This window comes from Lutra lutra, chromosome 7 (genome assembly GCF_902655055.1).
Source record: "Lutra lutra chromosome 7, mLutLut1.2, whole genome shotgun sequence".
NCBI classification, from domain to species: domain Eukaryota; kingdom Metazoa; phylum Chordata; class Mammalia; order Carnivora; family Mustelidae; genus Lutra; species Lutra lutra.
Genome location: NC_062284.1, coordinates 135,694,947 through 135,711,776, shown reverse-complemented (window position 1 = coordinate 135,711,776; position 16,830 = coordinate 135,694,947). Strand labels below are relative to the sequence as shown.

The following is a 16,830-nucleotide window of genomic DNA, read 5'->3' as shown; positions in this document are numbered from 1 at the left end:
GATCTGTTTTCCTACTGACTTGTCAAAGTGCTGTTGACTTAATCTATATTAGGTTTCAAATATATTAATTTTGGATCATTCTAATCAGTTTGGCTGGGAATATTTGTTTGTATTTTCTCTCTTAAGAGGTATTAAAAATATATTTTAATAAAAATACGCTCTTTGTATGCTTATTTATAGCATTGTAAACTCTTTAGACATTATCATTTGCTAAGTTTAAATATACTTGGAATGCTTGATTTTTAAAAAAGATTTATTTATTTTATTTTATTTTATTTTTTTAGGCATGTGCTCATACCTAATAGCAGTGTGTGTGTTTTTTTTTTTAAATTTTATTTTTTATAAACATATATTTTTATCCCCAGGGGTACAGGTCTGTGAATCACCAGGTTTACACACTTCACAGCACTCACCATAGCACATACCCTCCCCAATGTCCATAACCCCGCCCCACCCCCCAACCCCCCTCCCCCCAGATTTATTTATTTTAGAGAGAGAGAGACTGAGTGAGCACATGTGCATGAGTGGGAGGGGCAGAGGGAGAGAGAATCTCAAGCAGACTCCTCGCTGAGTGTGGGAGCCCAACATGGGGCTTGATCTCAGGACCCTGAGGTCAGGACCTGAGCAGAAACCAAGAGTTGGATGCTTAACTGACCACCACATGCTTAACCTGTACCACCCAGACGCTCCTGGAACACTTGGTTTTTTATCATAACCTGTACTTCAAATGACAAATGAAGTTTATCAGGTTATGAATATATTTTTTACTAATTCTTTTTCTTTCTTTTTCTTTTTTTAATTTAAAGCTCTTTGGTGCAATCCAAGATTTTTCCAAAAACAGAAGAGAAAAATCCAGAAGACCCTCTGTCTGAAGTAAAAGATCCACTGCCTGAAAAACTTAGAAATTCTGTTGTAAGTTTTAGCTTTTACAGTCACCTGAAAGATCTAAATTTTAGTTCATCATTTTATATAATGAAGGCCTTTCAAAATTGGGGAAAATGTGTGAACAGGTGTATATTGTTGACTGCCTTTATGTCAAATTTTAACCTGTTAAGAAATGCTCATTTCTCAAAGGTTGTTTCTATGTAAAAAGTATGCTAAACATTCATTTTCTGAGTAGGTAAAATGAAGTAATTTCATCGTTTATAGAATTCTTAATCCTAATCAGTTTAAACTAGGATTTGAAAGATGCATATTTTAACATAAAGTGTTTTTTGTTATTGTTCTTGTTGATAAAACTATGTCCTTTTAAATCATCAGCTAATGTTTTAGTGTGTTTTATTCCTCTAAGGCAATCCGAAAATTGTATGTGTGTTTATTTTTCAGATTGAAGAAGAGAGCAGTTATCTGTATTAATTTAATATATTTAAGAAAATGTAGCAATTTAAGTTTTCTAGTTTAGTGAATTCAATGTTGTCTGTATTCTTTTAGTAATTATTTGAAAAACTAATTTTATAGATTTATATCTGCTTTATGGAACAAAGCATAAAACTTTTTTTTTCTAAGTTACTTTAGATTATTTCTACTTGTGAAAAACTCCCATTTATATGGGTCTTGAATTAGTCATAATATTTACCTTTACTGAACTTGAGCTCTTCACGTATTCTCAGAAACTTTAGAAATACAAAACTGCTTCAGGATAGAATTCAAACAATTTTTTCTGATTTTAGTTTCCATGTTAGCAAGGACATTTCATGTTAAATATGGTAAGAGATTTCTAAATGTAGCTTAAAATTAGCATAAATCTGTGGGTCAGTTGATGACCAGTCAAGATATTGAGAGATTTTTGATTTACTACAACCACTAAAAGAATCAAAATCTAGTAAGTAAAATAGGACATGCAGTTTCAACATCTTAAAAAAATCAATGAAAATATAACTTTGTTATCCAAAAGAATATCCCCTATAACTGGTTAGTAACTTAAGTACCTCATTTCCTTTTCCCATATGTAAAAAATCAAATTTACAGAGTAATGGGGGGGGGGATCTTCATTCTAAAAGACTTTGTTATGGGGCATCTGGCTGGCTTAGTAAGTAGAACATAGGACTCCTGATGTCAGGGTTGTGAGTTCAAGCCCCACAGTGGGTGTAGAGATTACCTTAAAAATAAAATCTTTTAGGGGGTGCCTGGGTGGCTCAGTGGGTTAAGCCGCTGCCTTTGGCTCAGGTCATGATCTTGGAGTCCTGGGATCGAGTCCCACATCGGGCTCTCTGCTCAGCAGGGAGCCTGCTTCCTCCTGTCTCTCTGCCTGCCTCTCTGCCTGCTTGTGATCTCTCTCTGTCAAATAAATAAATAAAATCTTTAAAAAAAAATAAAAATAAAAAAAAAATCTTTTAAAATAAAACAAATAAAAGGCTTTGTTTTAATATGTTATACAGTGTGTAGAACTAGTTTCATTTCCTTGATATTGCAGTTTCAAACCAAAATATCAGGAAATTGGGAAAGAAAAATTAATAGCCAATTATTACATATAAAAACTATCTAGAAGAATAGGATCAATGAAAAATTAATTCTTTGTTAGTGGGAATAAAAGAAATATGTATTTTTAAATTTTATGTAATTGTTGGATAATTCTGTTTTGTTCCATAGAGTGAGCGTTTACAGTCTGACCTAGTAGTATGCATCGTAATTGGTGTGCTGTATTTTGCTATTCATGTAAGCACAGTGTTCACAGTATTGCAGGTAAAGAATTTTGATCTTTGGATGGGGGGAAATAACTTTTTCGACTCATTTTTTGTTTGACTGTAATATTTGTCAGTAATGCTGAAATATATGACTTTCTGTTTGTTTAGTTTTAACAACAAATACTTATTTTCTCATGGTTTCTCTGGGTTATGAATCTGTAGCTTAGCTGGATGATCCCAGTTCAGGCTGTGTTATGATGCTGCAGTCATGGGGCTGCCATCAGCTGAGGCAGGCCTTAGTTCTTTGCTGACCATTGGCCAGAGATCTGAGTTCCTCTCCATGTGGCCCTTGCCATAGTCTGCTCCAGTATCCACACAAAATGGTAGCTGGTTTTCCCCAGAGCCAGTGGTCCTAGAGAGAGAAAGCCCAGGACAGAAGCATCAGTCCTTTATAACTGATGTCAGATGTGACATACCACCACTTCTTCTGTACCTTTGGATCATATAGGGCAACCCTGGTACAAGTTTTGGAAAAACCACATAAGAAAGCAGTGTTAACTGTTGACAGATGTTTGGTTCTTAGATTCAGAAATTCACTTTGCGGGGCGCCTGGGTGGCTCAGTGGGTTAAAGCCTCTGCCTTCAGCTCAGGTCATGATCCCAGGGTCCTGGGATCGAGCCCCACATCCGGCTCTCTGCTCCTCGGAAAGCCTGCTTTCTCCTCTCTCTCTGCCTGCTTGTGATCTCTGTCTAATAAATAAATAAAATCTTAAAAAAAATAATAAAAAAATTCACTTTGCTATTTTCTATTAATAATTGGAAGATTGAACTGACAAATTAGAAGTTTCTATAAATCTCAAAATCACTTTTAATTTTCCTAATTTTATTCTGCTTTTAGCCTGCTCTCAAGTATGTGTTGTATGCATTGGTCGGCTTCGTGGGTTTTGTAACCCATTATGTGCTGCCTCAGCTTAGAAAACAGCTGCCATGGCACTGCTTCTCCCACCCTCTGCTGAAGACAGTGGAGTACAACCAGTACGAAGTTCGGAGTAAGTATTTTGTTAACTCTGCTCTTTTTTATATTACGATTTTTTTTTTACTTTAGCAGATGACGGTTAAATAAGTATCATCAAGTTACATATTGGCTTGTGTTTGTTATACTTAGATTTGAAGTTGTGATGAGTCAGACCTTTTGCAGGATGCTTTAATTTCAGTTGAAGTATAAATGTCAGTACCACAATGCTAACTTCCACAAAATAAAATTACTTCCTTTCTATGTTATTCTTCACAGACCTCTCATTGATGAATCCTGTGCATGTCTGTGGCTTCTCTTCCAGTCCCTACCCTTTCCCTAAATGTTCTTTTCTATATATAGGCAATCCAGTTCTCCTTAAGACTTCTGTTTGAAGTATTTTTAACTCAAAGCATAGGGGAAATAGAGAGCACTTTGTTTCTGTTTCCACCAGTGACACTATGTCCTACTAGAGAAGGGTGTAAGAGTAGATCAGTTGAAAAGAAGTTTAAAACACTTTAATCGTTTTTACTTCTTCAGATGTGGGATAAGGTATAAACTGACTCAGAAGGAGGCAGGAATCTGGTCCATTTTAAACCCTGACTTTTCTTCCCATCCTAAGTAGTTGGTCTTTGTTCATTGGCCCCGTGACCTGTGGTATGCCATACTTTCTCATTTTAGAGAAATAATAAAAGTTCCTAACTATGTCATCATTTATTATATATCTGTGATTAAATAAGCCAGTGGTTTTTCCTAAGACTTTTTCTTTAGTTAGTGAATTATGACAGTAAATTCCTCAATTGTTTGGAGATTAATTGTTCAGAGAATTCTAAAGCTTTTAAAAGCTTTCTGTATCAGACTTGACTATGCATTCTCAAAGCAAATTTCCTGGACCTTTTAGTAAAATTGCTTAGAGCATCATTTTGAAAGGAATCTCTTTTTCTGAGCAGTCGGCCTCAGCAGTGGGCTTGAAATACTCAGTAAACTATGTCATGTGTAGATGTGCTGTCATCCAGGCTTTGTTGTTCCATCTGTAGTATGCAGGCAGAGTAGAGTTAGCATCATTTAGAAGGGCCTGAGGATTTTCGGAATGGCCAGTGAGCACTGGCTTCCACTGAAAGTCACCAGCTGTGTTAGCCCCTAACAAGAGAATCAGCCTGGCCTTTGAAGCTTTGAAGCCAGGCGTTGACTTCTCTCTAGCTATGAAAGTCCTGCGTGGCATCGTCTTCCATCATCAAAAGGCTGTAGAAGGCTGTTTAGTCTGCACTGAAAATCTGTAGCCACCTTCCTTACTTATCTCGGTGGATCTTCTGCAGAACCTGCTGCAGCTTCTCCATCAGCACCTGCTGCTTCACCTGGCACTTCGTTGTTACGGAGACGGCTTCTTCAGACTTCTCAGCTACAGCTTCCCCACCTTTCTCAGCCTGCACAGCATTGAAGAGAGTTAGGGCCTTGCTCTGGATTATTTTGGCTTAAGGGAATGTGACTGGTTTGATCTTCTATGCAGACCACAAACACTTCCTCCATAATTTCCTTTAAGAACTTTTCCTTTGTAGTCACAACTTGGCTAATGTTTGGCACAAGAGGCCTAGGTTTTGGCCTATCTTGGCATTTATTTATTATTTTTATTAATTAATTAAAAATTTTTATTTTTTAAAGATTTTATTTATTTATTTGATAGAGCACAAGTTGGGGCAGAGGCAGAAGGAAGGGGAGGAGCAGACTCCCGTCTGAACAGGGAACCCGACCTAACCTTATCCCAGGACCCTGGGATCATCACCTGAGCGGAAGGCAGATGCTCAACCAACTAAGCCACCCAGGCACTACCGTCTTGGCTTTTAACACCTTCCTCGTTAGGCTTAATCATTTCCAGCTTTTGATTTAAAAATGAGAGATGTATAATTCTTCCTTTCACTTGAACACTTATAAGTAGCCATTGTAGAATTATTAATTGGCCTAATTTCAATCTTAGGGAATAGGAAAGCCTGAAAGGAGGGAGAGATATGGTGGAACAGCTGGTCAGCAGAGCAGTCAGAACACATACATTATTGGTTAAGTTCGCCCTCTTACATGGGTACAGTTCATGTGTTACCAACATGTGACAGAGGGTTACCAACATGTGACAGGATTGCAAGGATTGCCAACATGTGACAGAGAGACATGAAGTGAGCAAATGCTGTTGGAAAATGGTGCTGATAGACTTACTCGCACGGGGTTTCCATAAAGCTTCCATTTGTAAAAAATGCAGATCTGGAAAGTAGAATAAAGTAAAGCACAATAAATGAGGTGTGCCTGTATTTTACACAGTAGATGATGTGATCTTCTTACATCGCCTTGTTAGATGCAGCCACTATGATGTGGTTTGAGAAACTTCACGTGTGGCTTCTTTTTGTGGAGAAGAATATCATCTATCCATTGATTGTTCTCAATGAACTCAGTAGCAGTGCAGAGACAATTGCTAGTCCAAAAAAACTGGATACAGAGTAAGTACAATACTCCTCTCATCTATGTTTAGCTGCTAGGGGCTGTCCTAAGCAATGTCCTAAGACATTGATCAAGGAGCACTAATTGAGTGTCTCTTTGGTGCAGTGCACTGTGAGATTAAAAAAAAATTCAGGTCATACTGTGTCTTTAACTTCCCTTGCCCAAACATCTGTTTCCACTCTTGTATATCACCACTCCAGACATCTTATCCTCAACTGATATTTTATGAGAGGACATTTGTTAAATAAAGTTAATTTTTAATTTTAAATGGTAAGTTTGAGAGATGCCTGGTTTTGTGTACTGTGTAAATGAGGCTGTATCGTTGATCACTTGGCTGTGCAGCCATCCTGTAAGCCTACCCACTAGGCTAGTACATGTTGTTGGGTAAGCCTTAATACATGTTTTTTACATGCCAAATGCTATCAATAGTAAAGCAATCAAAATACCCAGAAACTGGAGAACCATATATTAGAATTGCAGTACTGTTACTTATTTTTTAAAACATGCTTATTTATATCAAGGAATAAGAATCACATTACATATTGTTAAAAGGAAATACTATAGTAGTTTATTTTTGGATGCAATTTCCTGAAGTTTACAATTTGATACCTATATTTTTTAAGCATGGCTAATGAAATGGTGATTTTTCTGAAGTTAGTAGATTTTCTGAAGTTCTCAGTCATTGATTGATGAGTGGTGCTTTCTTTATATTATAGATTAGGTGCTTTAATGATCACCATTGCTGGTCTGAAGTTGCTACGGTCCTCTTTTAGCAGCCCTACATATCAGTATGTTACAGTCATCTTTACTGTGCTCTTTTTCAAAATTGACTATGAAGCATTTTCAGAGACTATGCTGTTGGATCTCTTCTTCATGTCCATACTCTTCAACAAGGTAATTTATCACTGAATGGAATATCCCTATCTGTAAAAAGTATCGCCCTAAGTAATACACTGTTTAGTGAGGATTCTGCTTGCATTTCATTTGCTTTGTTATCTTTTAGTAATACCTTTCTTCAATCAAGCAGTTACTTAGGAGCATTTTAGAATCCCTAGATAATGCTAGTCGCTATGATCCATAAAAGACATATTTCTTGTTATAGGTAGGAAGATAAGATTAAGTTATATGGAAAAATTAGAGAAACACCATTAGCTATGTATTTTTAAGTATTAGGCTCTTCTAAAAGTGGGTGTGGTTTTGAATAATTTTAGAAATAGACATGGTAATAATGGAACTGAGCTTTGGGCTCCTGGACAGACGGAGGGAGGAAATAACCTGATAGCTGAATGAAGATGTTAGATGCTGAGGCCAGTGAGGCCGTGTGGGAAGAATTAGAAGTGAGTTTGATGTTAACATTTGTAGAATATTCTGAAAATTACAAAATGCTTCTAAGATTTATTATCTACCCCTAAGAGAGGTACTTTTAGTCCTTTTACAAATGAGATGGCAAAACCTGGGTCTTCTGCCTCCTTAAGAATCTTTTTACTGAACCATATTACCTTTCTAAATGAAATAGGTTGTGAGTCAGATTATTTGTAAGTTAAATTGAATTTAGAGTTCATGTTAACACTGACCACATACAAAGGACTTTGACATATATTATCCCATTTGATAGGTAACAGAGAGCTGAAGCATATGACAGCTACAAAACACAATGAAAGCCCAATTTTAGGCAAGTTAGCCTGGTCAGCCACATTTGGGATGAATTGGGGAAGAGAGAACCTAAAGGTACGGAGAACAGTTTAAGAGACTGTGACAGTAATTTAGATGTGATAGAGGTCTAACCTAGGATGGGAACAGTACAAATGTAAAACCATTAATCTGAACAAGGTTTTAGTGATAGTCAATTTCAAAATATTGTGCTAAATATTGTACTAAGTAGCTTCTAAAATACTGCAGTATTGTATTTGTTCAATCACTAATTTGTATGCATTTTTATCATTTATTTCTTCTTCTAGTGAGCTTGGTTAACCAAAGGAGGAAGACAGAAAGTTAAAGAATTGTTTGTATAAAGAAGCATGTGGTCTCTCACAAATTTTAAATATTTAGGTTGAAAATTATATGGCATCTTGTTCTGGTTGGGAAAAAAGTGAAAGTTTCAATAAAATAGAAACAATCTCTGAAATGGACTTAATTTGTATTAGTTTGGATTTTCTTAATACTTTCATTTGTTAAACAAATTGTCCTTCAGTGGATACAGTGCTCCAGAACTGTTCTAGATCAGTGAGCAAATAGGGAAAGCTCTGCCCTTAAGGACTGCATTATGTAAGGTTAGCTGATAGAACTTAACAATGATAGCAAGCAAATAATTTTCAAGAGATCTCTAATATATTTTTAAAGATAACATTGTAAAATGCAGCATCAGTTAACTAATCTTACAGAAAAAATTATGAATATATACAAAAGTGCTTTTACCCACTAACCACTTATCTGTGTAACTGCATATCATTTTTTCTTCAACATTACAGTCAAAATTTGAGTTCAGTCTGGTTCGCATTTAGAACCTGAAGTTTAGTTTTCTAAAGTGCTGCTTTAGGCAGTTACAGTGGCATCTTGATAATACAAATGCTGCTTTTACTTCTCTTATCCTGATCACATCCTGATCAAGGATTACCGGCATAATTTAGAATCATGGCAAAGAATGCAGGAGTTCATCTGCATTTTGTAATTGGTTGAAGTTGTAATTTCTTTTTTTAAATTGAAAGTTAAACAGGTTCATTTGCAATTGATTGAGCAATTTAAGTATGAGATGTTCAGTGCCTGAGTCATGGCACCGAACTAGTTTGAACCTCCTGCCCCAAGATCCCGTGTCTGTTCTGTGAGTTGGGCCTTGCATTGCCTGAGTTACAGAAGCAGTTTAGGTGAGCCAGTGTCAAGGACATGCTCAACAACAAAACAAATCCTAACTTACGTAACGTTAAAATGTGTGTTGTGTTTCCACTGATAGTCACAATTGAAATTAAGAACAGATGCCTAATACGTACTACTCAGTCTTGGGCAGACAGGCACTGACTGACAGCTGTACTCCAACTTTATTTCCTGCCTGGCTGCTCTCACACTTCTTATGACATTGCATTTAAAAAAAAACATACTCAATTTTCAAAACACGAAATTTGAGGAAAATGTGTCTTAGAATAAAAATATGTATGAATTTCTGAAGCTTTATAAACATCTAGATTAGGATCCTACCTTTCTATGTTTTGCTTGTAGTAGTGGGAATATAACCAATAGAGGGCATAGAGTTGTTTAAACAGGTGAACCACAAGCTCATAAATCAGCTTGCTGTCTTTACTTAAATATATATCCAGTGTTTTGGCAGTTGACACGTCTTTTCCTTTTATGCAAATGGCACATAATTTCAATGCCATTTTTCTATTAGAAAAAAAAACTTTTAGAGGTCTTTCCTTTTCTAATTCAAGTACCTGCTGATAAGGTTTTTACTGATTGTTTTCCTTTTCCTCCTACAGCTTTGGGAACTCCTTTATAAGTTGCAGTTTGTATACACTTACATTGCCCCCTGGCAAATTACATGGGGTTCTGCTTTCCATGCTTTTGCTCAGCCCTTTGCCGTGCCCCGTATCCTTCCAATAAAAGTTGTGTAAGAAAGGGCAGTCACATCCTTGACGTGAATGTCGGTTTGTAGGCGTAACCTTTTATAGGTATAGAAGATCGGTTACTAGGTGATAAATTATCAATATTCTCAGTCTTGAGTCCACATCTGTACTGATTTTGATCATTTAACTTATATTAACATCTGTGACCCATAGATCCTCTGAACACGAGGACAGTATTAAGATTTTATGATTAAGCAATACTGATTTAAAATTTTATGTATACATGTGTGTTGAAGTCTAGGTATTTTTAAATAAATACAAAATGTTTAGCAATATTTTCAAATGAATGAAGATACAAACATTTTTCATAATCATGATTGTATTTGAACTATGTTTAAAGTGTTCTATTCTAATCATTTCTTAAAAGTACTTTCTAAATAAAAGTCAAGGTTAGTGACCACATGGATATTGAAATGCAGATTTCTTGTATCTGTAAAGTTTAGTTTGATCTTTGGGAAAATTAAACCCAGACATATTTATTCAAGAGTTAGTGTATGGACTTTTACCAAATACATATTAGCAAATACTTATCTGACTCCCTTCAAAGCATCATGCCAGGGTATACTTTTCCTGGCTGTGTCTTTCTGCTTATACCCCCTTATATTGTCCATGACACTCTCTTTTGTGTTCCTCTGATGAACTTCATTGTTCTCGTTGCTGTAATTGCAGTATGTTTGTGAGATGTATGTATGTGTGTGTGTGAGTGCACACACGTGTGCTCACTCAGGTGAATGTTAAAATCCTTAACCAGTTTTTTCATAGATTCAGCCATGTTGTTTGTTCAGGCTGCTGTATCTGCCTTTTTTTCTACTCCACTAAATCCCTTTCTGGGAAGTGCAATATTCATCACTTCATATGTTCGACCTGTGAAATTCTGGGAGAGAGACTATAAGTGAGTACAATAAAACATTTGAAAGTAGATTTTATCTATTCTTTACTAAGAAAAACTATCAACAGCATTATTATAATAATTCAGGGCTAACAATTTTTTGTGTTGAAATATTTTGCTGAAACTATTTTATAAATACTCTTAAAGTTTCAAAATCATAAAATTGGAAGAGTCAGAATAACTACTCTATATTTTCTCTTTGATTTTTTTAAAAGATTTTTTTAAAAACCTAGTTATTGTTGAGTATACTCATTTTTCTGTCTTTTTTCTTTTAATGCTATTTCTTTTGAGTTGGTTCCATATTAATACTGCTCTGAAACTTTATGCTATACAATGTCATTTCATTATGGCAGTCAAAATTAGTTATCTCATAGTTTTCTTAGAAATAGTTATTTGCAGAGCTTACTTTTCTGTAGATTATTTCTGGCTTTTCAGGAGAATAACTTCCTAATGATCCATTTTTGAACATAAAGTATTTTGTCCATTTAGATTTAGTACCTTTGGCTAGCTGTTTTATATGATGCCTGCTAACTGTCCTGACATGTAATCTCTCCAGGTGAATTTATTTATTTCTTCCTTCCTTTCTTTTTTTTCTTTCTTTCTTTTTTTTAATTTAAGAAAGATTATCCAAAAGGGGAATTACTGAGTCATGGAGCCTACACATTTTAAACCTTTTAACGTATATCAACATATTGATTTGGAAAGAGCTTATATTACTTTTTAATTCTACAGGCCATCTTCATGACTGCTTCTTTTCTTTCTATACTTTGACACATTAGCATATATAATAGGTGAGAATAGTAGTCTCACCATTTAAACAATGGACTAGCTTGGGAATTTGAAGCTTTTGCTCTTTTATCTAAAATCACACATGGTGTTTCTCTTTTCGATGAATTTCAGTGTTATTTATATTCTGTTCTTCCCAGCTAACTTAAATTGAGCCCAAAATAATGCCTGTGGTGGCAGTTTTTGGACCCCTTTACTCTCGCTCTTTTTTTTAAAGATTTTATTTATTTGACAGACAAAGATCACAAGTAGGCAGAGAAGCAGCCAGAGAGAGGGGGAAGCAGGCTTCCCACTGAGCAGAGAGCCCGATGCAGGACTCGATCCCAGGACCCTGAGATCATGACCCAAGCTGAAGCAGAGGCTTAACCCACTGAGCCACCCAGGCGCCCCCCTTTACTCTCTTCACAGTTATTAAAGTCTCCAACAAGTTTTTGTTGATACAGGTTTTATCTACAGATAGTTACTGTATTAGAAATCAACACTTGGAAAAATTCAAATGTTTATTAGTTTAAAATAGCAATAATAAATTCATTATGTGTTAATATAAATAATATTTTTGTAATGAAAATTACTATATTTTCCATCCCACCAAAAAAAAAAAAAAGTCAGTGAGAAGAGTGTCACTGTTTTTGTAGTTCTATAAATCTCTTTAATGCCTGGCTCAGTAAAGACAGCTGGATTCTCATATCTGCTTCTGCAGCCAATCTGTTCTTGAAATATGTTGTTTTAGTTCAAGTATATGAAGAAAATCTGGCCTCATGCAGACATATAGTTAGAAAAGAAAGAAGTATTTTAATAGCCTTTTTAGACAATTGTGGATATTTTTCTTTGATCCTTCATTAAAAGTTGACACATGGTAGTTGCAGTTAGAGTCTAAAAAGGTATCTATTGTTGGGGAAGAAGAAAGAAGAAAGAAGAAGAAACCTCTGCCCTTCAAGATCCTCCTAGCTCAACTAAGAATCAAATTGACATGAGACAAATAAACAGGAGAAAATCAAATTTAGTGTACACATGTGGGGAATCCACACAGACATGGAAATTCCAAAGACAGGTAACATGGTGCTTCTGTGAGCTAAGGAGAAGGCTAAGGGTCTTAGGTTACAAACGGGAGAAAGATCATTAGCAAGAAGGTAAAAAGAGGTGTTTGGAAAACAAAGGTTGTCCCACTCTGTAGATAAGTTTCTTAGGTAAAGAGGAATCTATTAATAGATACAAGCAAGCAATTGAGGGGGAGGTAAAGATCTTTTCCTGAATCTACTGGGTTTTGATTGCTTTAATTTTTTTTTTATTTTGAAGATTTTATTTATTTATTTATTTATTTATTTCTTTATTTATTTATGAGAGAGAGAGAGAGAGAGAGACAGGGAGAGGGAGAGGGAGAAACAGGCTCCTTGCTGAGCAGGGAGCCTGATGCAGGGCTCAATTCCAGGTCCCTAGAATCATCACCTGAGCCAAAAGCAGACACTCAACTGGCTGAGCCACCCAGGTGCCCCTTGATTGCTTGTAGCTCAAAATAATGTTCATGTACAAGTGACCCATCTTGTGGTGGCCTCCCCTTGGCCCCATGAATTTTTGGAACTGTGTTACATCAAAATTCACTGATGTGTCTTACACTTCGAATGGATTTTTTTACCCATGCATAATCTTATAACAGCATTTATTAATCATTAAAAAATATTGGTTCACTGGGTAATGTAGATCTTACAGTTCTTGATCAAGATCCTGATACATTTCATTATATAATTTTAAAAAATGTATTCATTCACATCACCACCCATCTCTAAAGAAATGTGTTTAAGTATTGCTAAGCTGTCAAGCTTGTTGGTTAAATATATATACATTTTCCCAAATTCAAATTTTTGCTTAGAAACTTGAATTTTGTTATTGGCAGCAGGACAGACCCACTTTATTTTTTGAGAAATGTCTGTCAAGTATGTCAGTCTGAATAATCATAGTAAAGATGGTGTTCCATGAAAAAGAGTTAGTGCAGCTTACAGTTCAAACTACGCGAATGCTTCCCTTGAGACAACCATCCTACTTCAGAATGCAGCAGAAGTGCTTTATGTGGGGGCGCCTGGGTGGCTCAGTGGGTTAAGCCTCTGCCTTTGGCTCAGGTCATGGTCTCAGGGTCCTGGGATCGAGCCCCACATCGGGCTCTCTGCTCAGCAGGGGGGCCTGCTTCCCCACCCTCCTCTGTCTGCCTCTCTGCCTACTTGTGATCTCTCTCTGTCAAATAAATAAATAATATCTTTAAAAAAAAGTGCTTTATGTGTATTTTGTTACACATAATTTTAAGAAGACCTGTACTGAGGGGTGGGTTGTGATTTAATAAAACTAGTTTTTTATTGCTTCATTAAAGAGATTTTAAAGCAAAACTTGAATTTTTATTTTTTCTTGTACATACGTGGCAGTAAAAAAAAAACAGTTTGGTGCCACTGTCTTGATTCATGTTAAAGTGCCTGGAGCCTTACCCTATTACTTTTGCACCATCAGTGCAATCGTCAACACAGTGAGAAAAGTGAGTAACAGCTCAGTGTTATTATGAAAATCATTTTGATCTGGAAAACTCCCTAAAAGGGTCTTAAGTCCCCTGCTTCAGAGTCTGTGGACCACGTTTTGGAAACCACTGTTCTAAGAACACTGTACAGCTGGACATAATAAATGTACCTTCTCCTCGTGCAGAATGTTTCATGTATTTCTAAGAACTGCATGTAGAATGCATGTTTCATCCTGATCAAATTTTGGGGGGGTGGATTAAACTCATTAATGTCTTTCCACACCCTGTTCATTGAAGCATCAGTTAGGAAATAACGGCTGTTTATGGATGATGGAGGTGAGTGAGTAAAAAACCTTCCACCTGAAACTACACTTAAGGAATTTTTTTTTTTAAGATTTTATTTATTTATTTGACAGACAGAGATCACAAGTAGGCAGAGAGGCAGTCAGAGAGAGGAGGAAGCAGGCTTCCTGCTGAGCAGAGAGCCCGATGCGGAGCTCGATCCCAGGACCCCGGGATCACAACCTGAGCTGAAGGCAGAGGCTTTAACCCACTGAGCCACCCAGGCACCCCAGGAATTTTATCAGTATACCAATCATAGAGTTTTTTCAGAGATGTTCATGAAGTGATAATGTTTATTTTATTTATATTGTGTAGTTTTCTCCTTTTTCATTAAAGCTTATTAAAAATGTTCTGTTTTGCCTTCTTCAGCACAAAACGGGTGGATCACTCAAATACCAGATTGGCTTCCCAGCTTGATAGAAATCCAGGTAAAAGCTCTGTTTATGAGTAAAGAAGCAAGTCCAAGGAATTTGTTATGTATTTAGTTCACTCCTAACTTGTTGAGAATCCTCTGAGTTCCAAACAGTCATTTTTTAAAGACTGTATCTCCTTAGCTTCTTGTTCTACTTTAGCAAAGTGTGAACTCAAGTATCTACAATGTATATACCCATCTTTTATAAAATGCATTTTAAGAATATTCGTAGGAATAAAAAAATGCCATTCAAAGATTTTTCTTACATAGGTTAAAAAGTAGAGCAGTTAAAGTAAAACTGGTCAAGTGTATTAAAGAATATGCAGTCTGACCAACAGGTGTATTAATATATTTGCTTCCCCTGCTTCCCCAGATGTTTAGGTAAATATTCATTTAATTTCATTTAGTTTATGGAATGTAGAAATGTCATATGGGGCAGCCAAATAGCCCTTAAGATAGAGCTTCAGTGGATGGCATTTTGGTGGTGGTACCATTGTCTAAAGTCTGGTTTCTTCATTTCATTGTTTCGGAAACATCCTTTTGTCTGCCCACCTGTTAGTAATCGGGCACACAGAGGGTGAATCTCACTAATCCAACCATAAGAAATTAACCAGAATTCCAATATATTAATTTATTTAAAAAAATCTTACTCTCAGACTGTAGTATTTATAACCATTTGACTGTCAAATTCCTTCAAATGCTGATCCCTTCAACTGCTCTACTTGAGAAACTAAATTAACAAAATCAGATAGTTTTATAGTTATAAATTGGACTAGTAGGACTAGTTACTTGATAATAACGCCTGTCATTATCACATTCTGGTAGATAAAACAACCATCTCAGCTCTAGTGTGTCCTTGTGTAAGGGGTTTAGAATTCTCATGATGCTAATGACACCATCCTGCTTATCAAAGAGACTATATCCTGAATTAATATGCACAGTTCTGTAATGAGCAGACAGGGCATTAGATATGACCATCTTACTGAATTAGTATCTGGAGTACCCTTCTCATTATTTTATTGTTTAGACTGAGTTTAAAAGAATAAGCTTTGTGTATTTTGCTTTCCTCCAATATTATACTGTGGGCACCTGTTTACAGATTATTGCTTTGGATGGGTTACTTCTAAAAATGGTTAGTTTATTTTAATTTTTTTCTTAAAGGATGACTCTAATAAATTTTATAGTTCTTTGCTGCTGTTTCTATAGATATATTATTTTTTAAATTTTATTTCTTTAATTTTTATCAAGTTTTAATAAATTTATTTTTATTTTTTAAATTTTTATTATGTTTTTATTTTTATTAAGCTAGTTTTAGCCATCTCAATATTCAGGGTTTTTTGTTATTGTTATTATTATTTAAGTATTTTTTTTAAACCAACTTCTGTTCATTTTGGACTGTCTTGTTTGTTCAAATTTGGTATTCCTTTACCCACTTTCTTTATTAATGTATCTTTTTGTTCCAATCCTGAATTCCTTTTATCTTTTTCATTTTTCTTGTGCGGTTTTCATTATAAGTTGGAGTTCATTGAATAGTGATAGAAGAGATCATGGTTATTGAAGAGGTGAAAACCCTTCAATTTCATCTAATCTAGTTCGTACATATTATGAATGGGAGCCAGAGACCCGAGAAGTTATGTGACTTCTAACTCTAAATTCTGAAAGCTTTCTCATTACCCTGTGTTTCATTTTTATATAAGAATTGTAAGAGTGTTAATATTTTCCTTGTCAAAAAAATACAGATACAATCCTAACTGGAAATTAGTTTTAATATTTTTAACGATCTTGTTTGTTGATATAATGAAGACTTAGAGTAAAATGTAACATAATTTAATTCCTTCTTATAGGATCAGATGACAACAATCTGAATTCCATCTTTTATGAACATTTAACCAGATCCCTACAACACAGTCTCTGTGGTGATTTGCTCCTAGGACGATGGGGAAATTACAGTACAGGCGACTGTTTCATTCTTGCCTCTGACTACCTCAATGCATTAGTACACCTTATAGAGATAGGCAATGGGTTGGTCACTTTCCAGCTGCGGGGACTTGAATTCAGAGGTAAGATACTCACCTTTAATTTCTGCAGTGTATTCCTGTCACATCTGAGTTTTATGTGTTTACATCTCAACTTAAAAATTAACATAAAGTTAGATCCTTTGGAGTTGTGGA

The 16,830-nt window shown here is 35.6% G+C and overlaps 1 protein-coding gene across 7 annotated transcripts in view; it reads left to right on the top strand.

The window, feature by feature from the left end:
* Positions 1 to 16,830, top strand: part of PCNX1 (pecanex 1) — a 160,490-nt gene that overhangs the window by 115,081 nt on the left and 28,579 nt on the right. For all 7 annotated transcript variants that reach the window (XM_047735620.1, XM_047735619.1, XM_047735618.1 and 4 more), the window contains 9 exons: positions 807 to 912; positions 2,590 to 2,682; positions 3,522 to 3,672; positions 5,977 to 6,118; positions 6,836 to 7,013; positions 9,587 to 9,695; positions 10,496 to 10,625; positions 14,617 to 14,675; positions 16,504 to 16,719. In XM_047735620.1, coding sequence (XP_047591576.1) covers positions 807 to 912; positions 2,590 to 2,682; positions 3,522 to 3,672; positions 5,977 to 6,118; positions 6,836 to 7,013; positions 9,587 to 9,695; positions 10,496 to 10,625; positions 14,617 to 14,675; positions 16,504 to 16,719 — 1,184 coding nt within the window. The remainder of the gene's footprint in view (positions 1 to 806; positions 913 to 2,589; positions 2,683 to 3,521; positions 3,673 to 5,976; positions 6,119 to 6,835; positions 7,014 to 9,586; positions 9,696 to 10,495; positions 10,626 to 14,616; positions 14,676 to 16,503; positions 16,720 to 16,830) is intronic.